The sequence below is a fragment of the Ambystoma mexicanum genome, chromosome 1q, assembly GCF_040938575.1.
Source record: "Ambystoma mexicanum isolate Mex_15411 chromosome 1q, UKY_AmexF1_1, whole genome shotgun sequence".
Classification (NCBI taxonomy): Eukaryota; Metazoa; Chordata; class Amphibia; order Caudata; family Ambystomatidae; genus Ambystoma; species Ambystoma mexicanum.
The window spans coordinates 1232914579-1232933281 of NC_090922.1; the positions used below are offsets into that span (position 1 = coordinate 1232914579).

Genomic DNA, 18703 nt, shown 5'->3' on the forward strand with positions numbered 1-18703 from the left:
GGGGGCCTTGCTGGAATGCCTCCCATGTACAGACTTCTTTGGCTTTCTGTGTCGGTGCCCATGTGCATGACTGCAGAGAATCTCTGGATATCACATGAGGAGAGTAGGGAACCTGATGGATGGTTCGAGGACTTGTACATGGGACTGACTCACAATGGAAAGGAAGATGAACCGCATGCAGATACTAGGTTGTAACTTTCATCTGAGAGGCACATCAAAGCATTGGCTTTAGTTGCTACCTGACGCCAGTTAGAATGTTTTGGCTTGGAATATTGAGTCTTGAGAAGTGTGTGGAGGCACCAGGTTTCCTTGATCATGTACGTAGTTCTGGGTGGACCTAGTGGGCAGGGTTAAGTTAGTAATAGACCTTTGAACCCAGTGTTGATGCTTCTACATTTACACAAGCATCTCAGCGGACTGGTAAGGGCGTGAGGGAGTGGTTTAACTAGGGCCCAACTGATGCCAAAATCAAAATATTATATTTTTGGAAGAGTACTGCAAAGCCAAATATAGAAGTGTGGAGTGTGACTTTGCTTCGTCAGTCAAGGTTGCAAAGGGTCCAATCCAAGTGGAATGGTGATCGAGACACATACATACTAGGATCTACAGGTCTGGGGTCACTGCGGTCCACAGGAATGAGCACAATTGGTTATGTATTATTTCCTGTTCGCTTTCTTCTGCTTCTTCTCCATTTATGTTAGGCAATTCCTCTTTCCAGTGTTGTTCCCCATGTGCGTTTTTGTTTAAAAGCCTGCCTAACCTTTAATGCAATGCATTGGGTAGTAATGGCTTTAGACTGTAAATGCTTTAATTTCAACTTATTTTATTGTGTCCGTTCACTGCCGGTCTTGAATAAAACATACTGATTGAAAAAAGAAAGCAGAGTTCTCATGGTCTGCATAAGAAAAAACAGTAGCAAATGATATTCCTTCAAAAGACACATTTTCTCATCATTGAGACTGTAGATTAATTTCATCCAAAAGATATAGTTTGTGTAAAAAAGAACTTAGGTCAGTGGGCCTGATGACTCGAACTTCAAAGGTAATAACTCTTGCAAGCTTAATGACCTTTTCTGTCACTTGGAGTGCCATTGCAACAAATATTGCTAGTAAAAAGAACATTTTACAAGGTGACTTTTACTAAACATCTCAAATCTAGTTACACTATGATGAAATATACTTACATGTAGGCACACACAAAACTGTGATAGGCAGTAAGTGGTGGATAATCTAAGCCCCAGTACTGTAGATTGTTGCTGCTTGTATTGAAGTACCTAAAGCGCAGAAGAAAAGTATTTAGTGAGGCAAAGATATACATTCAAGGAGAAACCTAAAGAGGCACTCTACTCCTCAAAATAAATAAGTCCACCATCTTGTAGAAGGAGTTAACAGTATCTCAGACAATGGGCATATATAGGTCCTAAAGAAGGTGGCTCTGTCTTGAGACAAATTAATATACTGTGCATCACTCACTTTTCATTGAGGAAAACTGGTTGATTCCATAGATTCGAAGACAAATCAAAATAATAATTTTATATTTATGAACCTCTAACCTTGATTCCCCTAACCTTGATTCTAATCTTCCCTCTGTCCTCATCCTACTTAATCTCTCCTCTGCCTTTGACACAGTCACCCATGGCATCCTGCTCAACGGGCTCCATGATCACCTGGATATCACTGATCAGGCTCTGGCCTGGCTGACTTCTTTCCTCTCTGACCAACCCTCCCAGGTCCAACCTGGGTCCTTCCTCTCCTCCATCTCTCTTTCCACCTGCGGTGTTCCCCAGGGGTATTCAACCTATACCTGGCTCCTCTCGCCCACCACATTGCTGCTCTCTGCCCAAACTTCCAGGGCTATGCGGATGACACCCAGCTTGTTTTCAGGCTCCCCTCTGCTGCCTCTTCTTCTCTCATCCCGGATTGTCTGTCTTCAATCCAAGAGTGGTGCGCCGCCAATGATCTCTGCCTGAACGCCAGTAAGACGAAGATCCTAAAGGGTCCAAAATATCTCCAGCTTTCTCTTCTGAAGTATCTTCTTACTGAAGCTCTTCACTCCTCCACCTCCAACTCCTTGAGGGTTAGTCATTTTTCCAAGCAACGAGTTGGGGCAGATCTCTCTCTTAGGCTGGTGCCTCCCCCTAGAACCGCCACCCTGCCTCTCTGAAACGTGGTTCTGGAAGCAGCTCAAGACTTTCCTACTTGCTTCTGACTTCTCTCTTCCTCTTCTCTGCTGATTTCCATCTGATAATGCACTGGTTACCTGGCTACCCTCTGAACCATGAGCCCAGGCCCCTGCCCTCCCAGTTGCACACCTGCACTGCCTGCTGGTACCCTGCACTTGGGGCTGTATCTGCAACCCTACAGTCCCCCTACCTACCTGAACTATCTAACACTTGCTGTCTGCACTTAACCCTGCATTGCTACCTGCTGCAGCAGTTCTTGTTTTGATGTTTAGATCCTATGTCCTGCACTTGCTCCTCCTCCCGTTCCCCTTGCACTTTTCCCCTTCCTCTCCCCTGCACCTACGCAATCTCAATGTCACAGGGCCTAGTAAGATCATTGTCTTGTCCCCCCCTGTGCCCTCCGCCCAGCCTTTTGCACCTTCCCGTATAGGCGCACTATAAATAAAATATATCATGAACCAAAATTAAAATCCTTTTCTTCTGAGGCTGCATCAAATATACTCTGCCATGTCTTCAGGAACAGAGTGGACAAATGTGTAAAAGACATTCTCTGTGTTTACCACATGATTGTGTATTCACAGAGTTTGAGCCAATAGCCAATAGCTTTCAAAACAGAATCGCTATAAAAAGTAATTAGTTTGCAAAACACATTTTTCTAGAACCATCCATAGACATTCAAATGTAGGTGCTCTATGCAAGCTCTCCTGTGATGGGAGGAAAATGAGGCTTGTTCCCAGGTTCAATCAGAATATGCCCTAATATTAAAAAGGTCTATTGTTGACCCCCCCACCACTCCACGCGTGCAGTGAATTGGGACCAGTCTGGACACTGCATTCAAAGCGCTGATCGGATCTTCAGGGACCAGCGGGATTACCCAATACCAAAATGGCGGCTGGTGTGAGTGGATATCCTGAACCGCAGCCAGGGATACCGATTCACCAAAATGCCTGGGGCAGCGGAAGTGACATCACACACCCGATGACATCGCATGAAGTGATGTCACATGACCTCTAACCCAGATGCTATCAGTTCCTCTTTAACTCTGGTGACTTGACAGGAGGTAGATTGCGAGCGTGAAAATAAAAATACATAAACGTACAATTTTTAAAATACCAAATGGGTATTAAACCAGAAAGGAACATTTTAGATACCAACTATATTTTAACATGTGTGCGGCCTTCATATGCCATTGATGGGGTCATGATATGATAGGGTTAGACCCAATTGAATCAACATAGGCAGAGGCATTGCCATAAATACGCCACTTCAGCATTGTATGGCCATTACTTCTATATTATACCAATTACTGCTGCATGTCAGGTATTGTCATTATATGATTGGACCCCTACATTTCCAGTTGCTGTGATAATATAGTATCCAAAAATCCAATAGCTGCAGTCAGAAACAGTGCCCAGGAGCATTAATGCTTTAATTAATGATAATGTATTTATATAGTACTTTCGCCAAAGCACTTTATATAGCACGTACATCATCCCAACCAAAGTTGGTACTCATTTAGCAACCTCAGACGAATAAAAGGCTGAGTTGGGCTTGCCGGGATTCGAAACTGCGACCTGCAGATCTCACAAAGATCGCAGCAGCGAGCGCTCATACCACTAAGCTATCGTAAAGCTTTGCGCTTTGCTAATAAAAATGCCATGCCACAGTAAGACCTACCTAGACAGGCTGCACCAAAGTGCCATTGTAACACATCTCATGCTTACTTTATCATAACGCCCAGAAAAAATACAATCCCACAGCAAAGAAAGGCTAGACTGGCTGCATCAAAATGCCAGTCTAGCCAAGTAATTACACTTATGATTGTTTTATCAGAGATGTCCAGTACAAAATGTCACGTCACAGTAAGAAATGACTAGACTAGCTGCACCCAAATGCCAGCCTAGCCACTAATAACACAGACCATGCCTGCTTTACCATTGATGACCATTTTGTGTTAGCAGACCCCTCTCCTGCGCCACCCTTCCCACATGTCCCCTCCCCCTCCTACTCTCCACCACCACCCCCAAAATCAGCCCCTCTGCCCAGCATTACCTCCACACCTTCTTTCACGTCCCAGTACTTATGTATGAGGCAAGGTGCTTCGTAGGCAACTATTGGGATGAGGAAAAGGACTAGGAGCAATGAAGATTGCCAATAAGTAATCCAAGCATTGAACAAGTACACACATTCACACACCATACACTTTCTCATTTATACGTGTACCCCATTCAATCACACACGCACGCCCAGTCTCCTATACATCATGCACTCACACATTACACAATATACACACTCACACTCTTACACTAAAAAATACATTTCCTTAACTTCCTGAATCCGCTGCTGCTCCTCTGCAGGCAGGTCTCTGGCTCCCATGCTCAAGAAGCCATGCAAGGAACCAGTTTTGGTTCCTGTCAAGCGCTGTAGAGGAGCCACAGTCCTCCATATCCTAGGGCGGAAAAGGGGAGGCCAGATTTAAAAAAGAAATGATTTGTGTTACAAAAACCGTAATGGCAAAATAATCTCTTTTCTACCGACAAAACTACACTCAGGCCTGTGCCATTCCAATATCCATTCCAATATCCATTCATTGCAAAGGAGGAAATTTTGAGCATCTACAAGCCTCGTTCCACGTTCTGCAACTGGTGGTAATGGCCCTGGGCCCGAATGAATAGGCCCGAGCATAGAAGGCCTTTTACAAGGGTACCTGGTGCTGTTACCGCCCGTCTAACGGGCGATTATGGCTATTAGCCATAACCTTGCGCCATCCCGATCATTCAGATAAAAAACAGACTCAGATGGCCACCACTGAGCAGGAAGACGGGGCTCCAAACTGATTGGTTGCTCCTCTTCCCCCCCATACCCCAGACACAGGTGCTAATGAAATCTCAAGGATCACGTGAGGAGGGGAGAGGTGGACTTCATCAGCCTCGCAGCCGCGCTTTCCAAATCTACCGACTATGGCGAAGACCCACAAACTCTCCATCATGGTCCTGTTGCAACAACAGGAGAAGTTCAGAAACCCGCTGCGGCGAAGTCCACACAGAGTCTGGGGAAGAGGATGACCTGGCTCTGGCTATGAAAGACCCTGATCTGGAACGTTTTTGTCCAGGACCGGTTTTGGTTTTTATTAATAAAGTGCTGACGATTCATCAATCACACCAGACCGCGTACAATGTGTTCTCGCAAATTGCAACAACAAAAATCCTAACGCCAGATGTTTGTTTGTTTGTTTTATTATTTATAATGCGGACCAGACCCAGAGGTATTCAGGCGCGAAAGCAAAAGAGGGTTGTTATGCTTAGGTTACACAATGGACAAAAATAGGTACAGCTAGGGTTACAGTGCTGTATGCATGAAACAACAGGCAGGGCGAAAAGCTATATACAGTAAGTAGTATGAATAAATGTGAAGCACATAAATATAGCAAAAGCAATGAGGTCTCATATGTACAATAGGAACTAAGAAGGAAGCAGGTGAGGTAGGGTCAGACGTCATGTTCCTTTAGCCAGTGAATGAGACTAGATGTGAATTGTAGGAAGGGGAGATCTTCCCTTAAGGCAGGGGGGAGGGAGTTCCAATATTGTGCAGCTATAACAGGGTAACTGCTCCCGCCGGACTTAGTAAGCTTGAATCTAGGTACTAGTACGAGGTTTGAGTTGGCTTTTCTTGGGACGAGAAGCTGTTTGTCTAGTAAATCTGTCTGTGAGGTATTGTGGGGCTGCGTGGTTAAGACATTTATGTCTCAAGGATGCAGTTTTAAGAAGGATTTTATCTTTTGTGGAAAGCCAGTTGATGGATCTCCTAAGGTCAGATATATGGGAATTTTTAGGTATACTTAAGGCAGCTCTCAGGGCATTGTTTTACAGAGTCTGAATTTTGGATGTGATGTATTTGTTACTGCCTATATATAAGCGTTACAGTAATCCAGTTTGGATAAGATTAAGGCTTGCGCTAAAGTGATGCAATTATTAGGTGAAAGGAAGGGCTTGGCTGCTCTGATTAGCTTGCAAGTATATGATGTGGCTGAGACCATAGTATTTACTTGCTTACCAAAGGTGAGCGTAGAGTCTAAGTAGAAGCGAAGTGTTTTGACTGCCTTGGTCACAGTAATGATGTTGTTGTCAATTAAGAGGGAGGCGTACTTAGGGCTTAGTTTTTTAATGTTAGATGGTGTACCTAGAATGAAGAGTTCTGTTTTGTCATCATTCAGGCATAGACCGTGAGAGACCATCCATGCCTGGATGATGAAGTAAACTCTGTTCACAAAGGCCAAATCCTTGTCATAATCTCCCGTCAACGGGATGAGGATCTGTGTATCATCAGCATAATTTGTGTAGGTGATACCTAGACCATCTAGATCATCGAAAAAGGGCTTTGTGAAGATGTTGTACAGAGTGGGCGATACGCAGCAGCCTTGGAGTACACTACATGATATAGGAGCAGGGTCCGCAGCTGCTAGGGGCGAGAAGACATCGCATTGTCCTGTTATCAAGGAAGGACTGGATCCAAGCGACTGCCTCCTGGGAGAAGCAGGCCGCGGAGACCAGGTGGTTGCAAAGTATAGAGTGGTCTACCAAATCGAACGCGGGCGAGAGGTCGAGGAGTAGTAGGAGTGCTGTCTTACCCTTGTCTCTCAGTGTGTCTATTTGTGCCTTAAGGTTTAAGAGTGCAGTCTCAGTACCATGCTGAGGTCTGAAGCCAGATTGACGAACTCCTAGGAGGTGATTTTGCTCCAGATAGTGCTGAATTTTTAGGTATGCTACTTTATCCAGGATTTTAAGTAGGAATGGCACTGTGGTTATGGGGTGGTAATTGGTAGGGATAGAGGGGTTGAGGGTTTGTTTTGTAAGGAGAGGGAGGACCCAGGAATGTTTCAGGTTGCTAGGTATGGTGCCTGCTATGAATGAAGCGTTTATAAGTTTTGTGATGAAGGGGGAGAGTTCACGGGCAGCATCTTTTATAATTTGGGCTGGACATGGGTCGCCATGACAGTTGGACGGTTTGATGGTGAGGATAACTTTCTCAACTTCTTTAGTCGATACTTTGCGAAAGTGGAAGCTGGAGGTAGTTGGTGTGGGTGGAGTTAAAGTGGATTGCGGTGGTGATAAGAGGTTTGTGGCGGTCTTAGAGGTAGTACCATTGATGTCAGTCTTAGCGGCTGTAATGGTGGCTTTTTTATTGTTAATCTTTACCTGGAGTGTTGTTATCTTGTTGGCCAAGGCATTTTGTATACTCGTGCACCAATTTTTGTCCTTCAGACAGGAGTCAGGAGGTTGGATGGGGGATTCTACCTCTTTAAGGATGGAGAACAATTCTTTGGTATTGGATTTGGCTTGGGAGATTCAGGAATTGTAGGAGGTTTGTTTAGCTAAAATAATTTCTTTTTTGTATAGGGTGGCTAGTTTATTCAGATTGTTTTTGTTGAGGTCTGAGGGTTCTGATCTCCACATTTTTTCGTTTAGACGTTTCTCGTGTCTAATGGCTTTCAAATGAGGCATAAACCAGGTGTTTAAGTGTTGGCGGGGTTTACTCTTTCTGACCTTCAATGGTGCAATGACGTCTAAAGATGCAAGCATCACTTCGTTGTACATTTCTACCATGGTGGCTGGGTCAGTCTGGTCTGAGATAGAGTTTAGTGTAGGGAGGATGAGGGGGATAAGGTTTTCAGGGGTAATATTTCTTTTGTTTCTAGTAGGCGCGACAGGAGCTATATTGCTGGTAATCATGGTGGGTGTGGCTTCTATGATGAAGGAGATCAGGTAGTGGTCGGACCAAGGCTGAGGCATTATGGAAGTAATGGAGGGTCCTTCCTTTAATATGCGTGGGTTCTGTGATCTTTTGGGTAAATCCTAGTTCCTCAAGGGAGTTATTAATTTGTACGGCATTAGGGTCTAGTGGGTCACCATATCCGAGGTTGAAATCTCCTAGGATAAGGCATTGTGAAGAATTTTTTAAGTTGTCAGATAGTAGGTTCATAAGATCTTCCTCAAAGGAACCTAGAGGTCCTGGTGGTCGGTATATCAGATGAATGGTGATAGTTTGATTGTTAGCGATGGTGAGTTTGGCCGTGAGAGATTTACAAGAATTTGTGTTATGGGGTGTGGAGAGCCTTAACGTTAGGTTGTTCTTGACAATTATAGCAAGGCCTCCACCTCTGGAGGTGGTGCGATTCAGTCTTATTAGAGTATAGATGTCTGGAATGGCTAGCATAATTGCTGGGCCAGCTGCAGGGTGAAGCCAGGATTCGGTAATGGCCAGGAGGTCTATGTTTTCATTTTGGATTATGTCTGCTATATCTGTAGCATGGGCTACCATAGAGCAGGCATTTATTAATGCACCTTTTATGCCAGTTTGGGTGGGTAGAGCAGATAGCGACTGATGTTTGTGTTTGCAGTTCGAGGAAGAAGTTGGAACTCTAAGAGTCGACAGTTAAGCTGAAGTGGGTGTTGGGCGTTGTTGTCCTTGTAGAGTGGGGTGTTAGTGGTAGGCAGGGTGTCCCTTGGGCGATTGGTGTTGAGGTGGGCGTTAGTTCGGGGATCATAGATTCTTGGGAGTCTGGCGCGAAGTTTAAGGTTAAAGTTTAAGGTTTCTCTGTTGGAGACTACAAGGTTTAGTGTCCATACCGGCAAGCTCAAGGGGTACACTTCTATGTGATAATTGGTTCTGTGGCGGGGACATGTTGAGGTCTTGTAAGGTGATCAAATTGAGGATAGTTCTAAGTAGAACAGTGTAGTGTGGCGGCAGATACATAGTATGTTCGTAAAAATGGCAAGAGTGCTAGGAGAGGTAGGGCTAGGCAAAACTGATCATGACAATCAGGGGCAGCTAAGAGGCCAATATCAGGTATTATATTGTCTAGTTGCTAAAGCTAGTTCTCATGCAATCTAGATACCATTTTGCTACTATAGGCAAAAATCGGTTGGCAGTGGCTGGTTGCTAAAGCAAAATCAAGAACAGTCTAAAAGTGACTTTGCTAATGTAGGCAGGAATAGATTGGTAATAGCTAGTACTAAAAGCAGGTTCTCACACAATCTAGATGCGACTTTGCTATAATAGGCAAAAATAGGTTGGCAGTGGCTAGTTGCTAAGATAAATTCAAAACAATTTAAATGTGACTCCGATAATGAAGGCAGGAATACTGTTTTGGATTAGAATTGTTTGGCACAGGCAATCTGTTAGGCAATCTTGCACGTTACAAGGACGGTTTTGCATAATCTAGAAACAAATGTTGCAGTTGTGAGTAGGGGCATGTAGGCAGAGGCATGTTGCAGGCATTCGCACATGCAGGCTAGGTGCGGCTCGGCTGCTGAGGCTAGGAGCAACTGCAATAACAACAACAATACACTGCAAGCAACTTTGTAGTTATAGGTAGATTAGTATTGCAGTGGCGCAGTGGGAGCAGCAATGCAGCGAAAGGCAGTGTGCTAGCTTATAGTTTAAAAAAAGTTTAGTGACTAAATGGCTGGTGGATATTGCTAAGTGGGAGCAAACAAACATTGGAAAAAACTATTATTGGTGACAGTCAGACTTCCACATATAAGAAGACGTCATGATATGCTTGTGAGGAGCACTTGGGATATTACTTTTAGAGGGACCAAATTGCTTCTCCTACAAGACCTTGCGCCCTTGTCCCTCCAGAAAAGGAAATCCCTTCAGGGGCCAACCGCCTGGCTGCATCAAAAAGACATTAAATACAGATGCAGGTTCCCCTGCACCAAGATCTTTATGCTCGCAGGTCAGCAATGCTTTCAGGTCAGCAAAGGGTTATTTTAACAATGCGGAAAGTCATAGACCTAATAAACCCAGAGGCCACAGAGGACATTGGAGAACACCCAGAACTACTGGATTGCCCGTCACTTGTTCCAGAGTTGGAAGCGCGAGAGGGAGCAGTAGTCTGGTAGCACGGAAGAAAACATGTATGCAAACATTGATAATGGACCCTACTGATAAATTTCTCTTTTTCCTTTCGCCACTTGAACCTTTTTCTGTTTTTCACACGGCGCACAGTGGGTTGGGTAATTCATGCATCTATTTTTCTTTTTTGCATTTTTTTTACTCATTTATTAACAACAGTATAGCTTACAGACTTATATATACGTCTGCATGACAATATAAAGCTGATTGTGTCTATTTATTTAGTTATACCTGCCATGGCTAAGGCCTGAGCTATCTCTTCCCAGTATTGTCGGATCTTCGTACAAGCCCAGAACATGTGTACCAGGCCAATCCGCATTTTGGGCAGGTCTGTTCGTTGCTTTGCTAAATTTGGCGATCTTATATGGGGTTAGATACGCCCTATGAGTTACGTACAACTGAATCAACTGGAACTTTGCATTTCTGGACACTTTTTTACGGTAAGCTAATGCTCTACCACAGAGACTTCATCTGTCAATTGCGCCTGCAAGTCTGCTTCCCAGCTACGCCTGGTCTGCGCAAGCACATCCGCCCGCCGCGACATTAACCTGTATCTTCTCGACACTGCATGTCCTCCCTCTGAAATATCATGAAGTGTTTCTATTGTTTCATCTTCCTGTAGTTCCCCGTCTGTTCCCGGCCATTTCTGCTTTAACTTGGTGAGGAGTGAAGTATAAATTATGTGTTGTCCTTCATGTATGCCTGTTTCTGAGATGAGTGCACTGCAGTCCATCCATCTCGCTTCTAATATTAAGTCTCCCACCGTCACTATCCCCTTGGGTTCCCAATACTTCCTCACATTCAGTCCGAGTTGCAGATCCTCCACCTTTAGTATCACCAATGGGATCTGGGGGGAGTAGGGTTATTCATTCTCTAAAACGTAACAAACCCTATGCCATATCGTCCTACCCAGCATCAGCAGCAGCAGGGGGTTCAGGTCACGTGGCGCTACGGTCCATTTCATCTCCCTTAAAAAGAATAGGGTGCATGCATGCTGTAGCAACTGTAAGAGGATTCAATTCAACACTACAGCTAAGTCAACGCCTAGTCTATAATACTGAATGAAAACCCTTATTGATATATCTTTAGGTCCAGTTCATGCGTTCTGGATGACTACCCCTATATAACACCCCTCTCTTGGAATCCCCCTGACCCCACTGAGCCAAGAAGTAGTTCTGTTTTGCAAGTTTAAAAGGTTTATTTGATAATTTAAACAGATATATATATATCACGCTTTATAATAAATTAATAATTGAATAGCACACTTAATCTGATATGATAAAGATTAACAATGGAGAATCTGGCACTAGCACACTTCTTTATAATCACTAATGAGTTGACATGAAATGGATAAGATAGCACACTGGTAAATAGGAACAAAAGTATAACGTGGTAGAGGATGCTTTATGTAAGCTCAGGTGGATGCAATATTCAATGAATGCAGTACAGAAAATACTCAATATGATTTCAACCAAACAATGTAATCACTTTTCTCTGGCTATTCACTCCCCCCCTCTTTATGCAATGCAAGGAAATGGAAGGAAGCACACAGTTCTCAGAAATGCAATCAATGTAATCAGTTCAATCCAGCAAGCTTAGACAACAGAAAACAGATAGGAGTTTTGAAAACACAGGCCCAAATGCTTTTATATGTGCTAGCAATGGATGAGAAGTATGCTGAATTTGCTTTTAATTCCCTTCCAGAGGTTCAGGGTGAGTGGTATCTAGTTAATATTAGACCAGGCTCACACTAGCAATGATGCAGGGATAGTTAGCAGGTTAAACGAATTTCTGGCAAATGGAAAGCAAACAGCAGCAGTTTTTACATGTGAAGAAATTGCAAATCGCGGTAAAATTCGCGGATGCGCCGAGCGCTATTACAGAGGAACCACAAGGACTATCTCTATCGTTTTGGGGTCCTATGAAAGCCTAGGATCTCAGCTTCAAAATGAAAGTTACTGCAAGTCTCTAGCACAAACGGTCGCGGAGATATGAGCGATTAAATAAAGGTCGTTTTTCAGATTTGCAAATTTCAAAAGCTCAAAATGACAAGTGCAGCTTGCAACTAGAAATGACAAGTGACAGCTAGGAGGCAGTTCTACTTAGGTTAAATAGATTGAATTAGATGAATTTAAACTAAGAGATTGGTTCTACACAGTTCTGCTGGGTACTCACACTATATTCTTGAATTAAATGGGCCTCATCACGGATCTGGTCAGGGTTTTGGACTGGGCTCGGGTCTCTCTCTGGGCACAGCACTGCTTTCTCTCTGGGTACAGCACTGCTTTCTCTCTGGTTCTCTTAGTTCTGGATAGATTGAAGTCTCTAGTTTGGCTTTCTGGAGGTTGATGGAGGTAAGTATGGATTTTTCCGGCAGAGCGTCCCGCTGCAGATGGATTTTGAAGTCCCTATCTGTCCTGTCTGTCTGCTTTTATGTGTTTAGAATGTGGGTGTGTTCTAGCATCACTGACCCTACCTCTCTCTCAGCTTCTAATTGGTCAAACTTCCATTTATCATTTGATTGGGGAATGAACTGTGAGTCAGAGTGATGTCATTTTACAGCCTGCAGAAAGTCCACTCCTCCTGTCAACTTACACACAAATCTAGATTTGAAACAAATACATATTTGCAGAGGTACATATTGTTTTAAAATCATATGCACCCATCATGCATTACAGGAGGTATACCCTGTTCAAACTCTGCTCTTCCTGGGAGCTTGCATTCAGAAATGGCACATATTTCACTTTTTAACTGATTTTGCAATTTCTGACATTGACCCAACTTTACATACATGTGTGCAGGGAGTAGGGACATTAACTGATGAAGTTTCAGATTTTTAACATGCATACATTTAGAGTAATATCCATTTTTCCGCTAAAACCCCCCTGAACATGCCACCGGGTCGAAAAACCTCTTAAAATGTGGGCAGAAAAATCACAAGAATTATGGTATCATTTATAAAATTTTCACATGTCCGCTCTATGAGTTATTCATCTTTTTAAAGTTATGTTCTGGCTCCAAAGGGGTGTGGTTTCCCAGGTCACATGGTATAGAAACCAGTCTTTCCAGTTTCTGCCAAGCCAGCTTGCTCTCACAGGCAGTGCTCCTCCCAGCTCCTGCCAAGAGGAAGCTACAATTTACGACTGCGGTAATAAAAACCTTTGCCTGAGTGAAGAGGGCTTTGTTCACTCTCTTGCAGAGCACAGATAATTCAATTATCAGATAGATGGCATATCCTTAGTGTGGGCAGCAAAAGGAAGGTTGGCCTGGGAACACAGCTGTGACTCAAGTTTCCTCCTGATGGGGGTAGTTGCCAGGCAGAATTCAGTTCCTTAAGCCGGGTTTCAGATAAAATGTCACTTTTTGTTCCCCAGTTTCTGCATTCAAATAAAACTAAACATTTTTACATATGCAGCTAGAAGTCTGATTCTAAGTTTAAAACTATGACATTTAAACAGTTACAAAGGCATGTGACACCAAACATAGCTCACTCATTTAATCTAAACATTTTCGATTTTAGTGTCTTTAAATCCAGTGCAACTTAAACTGCTGACTCCATAGCAGTTTTGTTATAAGCATTGTTTTGGGCTCTTCATTTCCCAGATTTTGTAGGCACACAAAACTCCATTCTACCAAATGTCTGCTGGTGTCCAGTGAGTTTTTAGATGTGTTGCAATGTTTAAAATAGACAGTTTGAGCCTGCCTTCAGAGAAACACAGGGTGGTTTTAAACTGCCGGCTTTTGGATAGTGGTGAGTACTGGTACTGCACCCATTTTTGGGATTTAAGAAAATGAATTCCCAACAGTTATGGGTTTGCTTTTGGCAATCAGCATTGCCACTCCCAATGGTTTCAGACTACTGTGCGGGTAGTCCAAGGGTGGTTTTAAAGCGCTTTGAAGCTAACCGGCGCTACTGTTTTTCCTTTGGCAACCCATTTCCCTCATGGCAACCCAGCCTTTCATTCTCGCACTGGTGGGTGGCAAGTGAGGCAACCATTTTAGTGTGCGCACAAACTGCGCAGCTTTCCTGGATTTCAGCGCACATGTGGGTTTTCCGCCATCTTGAATTTTCTAAGCCCACAGCACCAACTGTTGCAGCATGATAGCTTAAACGTGGGTCAGGACACCCAACAAGCCCCCCCCACGCGACTGCACTTTGAATTTGAGTCGATGGGGAGTCGCGCGCCCATGGGTTTTGACCCACGCACCGGGCTGTCCGCATAATCTTCTTCCTCTTCTGTAGATGGCACAGTTCAGCATCTTCTTCTCCATCCGGTACTGATCGATCGGTTCTCCTCGCCAGTCCTGATGGGAGTATTGGGCGGTCCACTGGGCCCATTGGATCTTCGTTCCCGGTCTCCGGATCATCCTCCTTGGCCAGTCTCAAGGTCTTCTTTCTCCTAGGACGACAAAGGAAGAGCGGCAATACCTACTCATAGACGTTTTTCCCCCACTGTTGAGATGGTGGGACAGCATATGCATTTCATCATGACGAAACATTACATTTTTACTTTGATAAAAAAAAACAGTATAACTAAGAGACAGTTTCATGCAAATCACAATATTTTAGAGACTAGATGTGGTATGTTTTATGATTGGAACTGAATTAGTCTGAGACAGTGCCTGCTAGGATTCCAGAGGATTCCTCCAGTTGTTGCAGAGCGTGTCTGGGATGGCAACATTTCAACTGGTTTATGTGTACCCACTTGTCTTCCCCCTCTGCCAAAGGACCTTTGGGGATGTGGATTTTGTAGGCCACAGGGGAGATCTTATCGATGATCTCAAAGGGTCCCTTCCATGTAGGCAAAAATTTGCGCTGCTTGGCCTGGTTCCTTTGGAAGTTGTATAGATAGACCCGGTCCCCCACCTGATATTCCTTCCTGGAAGTCTTCAGGTCATAGTGGGTCTTCATGCTATCAGCCGATCTTTCTAGATTCCGCTGAGCGTAAGCAAAAGCATGTTGGAGGTGTTTCCTTAAATTCTCCACATACTCATGAGTAGTGGAGGCATTTATCAGTGTCTGCTCTTGGGTCCTGTAGAGCAAATGCTGCGGAAGCACCATCTTGCGCCCAGTCATCAACTCAAATGGTGACATTTTGGTTGCAGATGAAGGGGTAGATCTGATAGCCATTAGGACCAGAGGTAATCGGATATCCCAACTTGGCCCAGAATCTGCCACAAACTTCTTTAATATGCTCACAATTGTCCGGTTATATCTCTCTACTGCCCCAGAAGAAGCTGGTCTATAAGCAATATGCAGCTTTCTCTTGACCCCCAGTATCTCCCACATCTTTGTCATTACTTCACTGGTGAAGTGGCTACCTCTGTCTGACTCAATCCTTTGAGGTAGACCAAAACGGGAAAAGATGTGGTTAATCATCAAGGCAGCTGCAGTTTCTGCCTTGCAATTTGGGGCTGGGAGACATTCCACCCACTTGGTAAACAAGCATGTCACAGTCAACATGTACTTATTCCCCCTAGCCGAGCGAATCACAGGGCCTACAAAGTCGATTTGTAAATCTGACCATGGCAGTGTCATTCCCCTCTTTTGTAAAGGCGCCCGGTGTGTGAGGGATGTCGGCTGAAATTGTGCACACACAAGACAACCCTTCAAATATTGGTTGAGGTCCTGGCCCATGTGTGGCCAGTATGCAACCTCCCTTAAGATTTCCAATGTTGTGTGAAACCCCCTATGACCGGCGGTGGCCGCATCATGGGCGTGACTTAACATCAGGCTTCGGAATGAGGTAGGAACCACCCACTGATCGTGGCCAGCTTTGGATTTCCTTACCAACAAACCGTCTTGGATCCGGAACATTTTTGGACATTTCATCAACACTCTTAGGTCCTCTTTCCCAATGTAATCGGTTTCCGTCAGGGGAAAGTTCTCAGGGTCCTCAAGGTGCTGGTAAAACTTACCAATAATTGGATCCCCCTTCTGAGCGGTAATCAAATCAGCATCAGGGGTCTCCTTACTCCATTGTGCAATTGAAAGGTCGTTGTGAGCATTTGTCTGGGACCTAGTGATAGCAGTGACCTGGATTTCCCCCAACAGGGACTCAATCTCAATTAGATCCCCTTGGATGGCCCCGGTTTTGGCCAGCTGATCAGCTAAGTCATTTCCAGTTTTGTCTGGTCCCTCTACTTTGGAATGACCCTTGATCTTTTTCCAGTAGATGGTCATCCCATTCGATGTGACCAGATCATCAATGTTTTGGATCAACTTCCCATGTTTCAAGGGTTTGTTGTTAGCACATAACATGCCTCTGGTTTTCCAATTAACCAGGTGCTCCACGAACCCGTTCCGTACATAATCCGAATCTGTGATTATGACCAGTTCGTGGAGTTGATGCTGGACAGCAGTGAGGATGGCATGATACACAGCCATCAATTCTGCCACCTGACTACTTCGGGGACCAATTTTGTATCCAGCGGAGGGTTCTGGGGACTCATTCACCCATGCATTCCCTACGCCAGCCACCAGTTCTTTCTCCCCGTTGTTGTCAACATGGTAAGAGCATCCATCCACATAGACAGTGGGCATTCCCTCACACTTGTCTTCTTCAAAGACTTTGTGTGGGGAATTAAGGTATGCCTCCATGTTGTCCTTGATTTTCAGACTTTCGTCCTCGAGACAGTTTTCTCTGGCACAATCATGCAAGTCAGCCAGACCTTGCGCGAGGGGACTCTTCTTGTTTTGGCCATATCTGACCTCCACAGGAAAGCCTTGCATTGACAGAATCCAGGAAGTAATTCGGGAATTACTCACATTTCCGGCCCGGATTCTGTCACTTTGGAGATATTGCAGAGGCTGGTGTGGAGTCTCCACTATGATGTGTTCCCCCTGGATAAACGGGCGGTAATTCTTCAATGCCCACACCGTTGCCAGGAGTGCCTTCTCACAATCGTTGAATTTTTCCTCCACAGAGGATAAAGTTTTGCTCGCATAGGAGATTACTTTATTGACCTTGTCATGCTTTTGGTATAATACTGCCGTCAAGCACGTATTAGAGAACCCTGTCTCCAGGAAGAACTTCTTGTTTCTGACAGGGTAAGCTAGGCAAGGCGCTTGTGAGAGGCTTCTCTTGAGTTGTCTTACTGCCTCGGATTGTTCTGGACCCCATTCCCACTTGACCCCCCCCTTCAGGAGATGAATCAGGGGTCTGGTGATCTCTGCGTAGCCCTCAATGAACTTTCTGCTGTAATTAGTCAGTCCAAGGAGGCTCCTTAGTTCCCGCAGAGTTGTGGGGTCTTTCAGTTTCTGAAGTGCTTCCACTTTCTTTTCCTGGGGACAGAGGCCCTGAGGAGTAATCTCATGCCCCAAGAAATTAACACGGGTTCTACACCACTGTGCTTTCTGAAAGGAAAGTTTTGCTCCGGCGGCCCTCAACTGTGTCAGAACATAACGGATCTCCGCTATGTGTTCCTCCACAGATGAACTTTTGATGAGGACATCATCTACATAAGCCAGGTTACCCCTTGCACCCAGGTCGGGCATGGCCTTATGTAGGAAAATATTGAACTCATTACCGGAGTTAAGGTATCCGAAGGGAGTCCGGGTCCATGTGTACTGCTGGCCCCCAAAGGTAAAAGCCAGTTTGTATTGGTCCTCCCTACTGACAGGCACGGTCCAGTACCCATTGGTCAGGTCTATTGCAGTGAATACCTGTGACCCCTGGATCTGGGCCAGCCCTTGGTCAATGTAGGGCAGAGGCCATCGGGAAGTATGGACCCGTTTGTTGAGCTCCCTGAGGTCGGCGCAGAGTCTCCACTGGCCGTTTGGCTTCAATATCCCCAGCACCGGATTATTGAAGGTGCTGTGGACTGGACGGATTATTCCCCGGGACTCAAGGTTCTTAATTATTTCAGTAAGGGACTCCATTGATGCGAGAGGCAAGCGATATTGCTTCACAAACACAGGAGTCATGCCAGGGTCCGTGGGGATTGTTGTTGTGTGGATGTCAGTGCGACCACAGTCATATGAGTCTACCGCAAAGAGATCTTGGAAATCCAAGAAAACTTGTTTCAACTTTTGCTTTTGTTCCAGAGTCACACAGGCATCAGCTAGGTTGACTCTCTCTTCCACCATCTGCCTGAAGCCTGGAAAGACTTCTGGTTTGGCTATCTCCGCGGCCTCCTCCAGCTGGGTGGAGAAGTCCCTGGTCAGAGTGCTGATTTGGACCGGAGGCTTCAGGTGGGAAAGGCAGCCCTCATGTACCTGGAAAATCACCTCATCCCTCCTGAAGTCACACGTCACATCTTCCTTACCATAGGGGCAGGAAGTGTACACCAGGAAGTTCCCCCCATGCCGGGTAAAAATCCTGTCTGGTGTTGTATTGTCCTCACTGTCACTGTCAAAACAGTCCTTGGGGATTGGTCCTAACAGTTCATTACCTAAATCAATGGAAAAATGTCGGTCATCAACCGCCATTCCAATAATGGTGCCTGCGGCTAGAGTAATACTCTTTAAGTCGCTGTTATCCACCTCTATTGGAATGGTGTCATGTTCTATGTTGACTAATGGAGTTGGGTTTACCCCCAACCCTTGCTGTTGGAGAGACGCATTTAGATGTATGTAAGCATCAGGGTTTTTCAACTCTTGTC

The 18703-nt window shown here is 44.8% G+C and overlaps 1 protein-coding gene across 2 annotated transcripts in view; it reads right to left on the bottom strand.

Moving 5' to 3' along the window:
* The window catches only part of ALG6 (ALG6 alpha-1,3-glucosyltransferase), a 908528-nt gene that overhangs the window by 772845 nt on the left and 116980 nt on the right, over positions 1 to 18703 (bottom strand). For both annotated transcript variants that reach the window (XM_069642009.1, XM_069642008.1), the window contains exon 3: positions 1184 to 1273. In XM_069642009.1, the coding sequence (XP_069498110.1) occupies positions 1184 to 1273 (90 nt within the window). The remainder of the gene's footprint in view (positions 1 to 1183; positions 1274 to 18703) is intronic.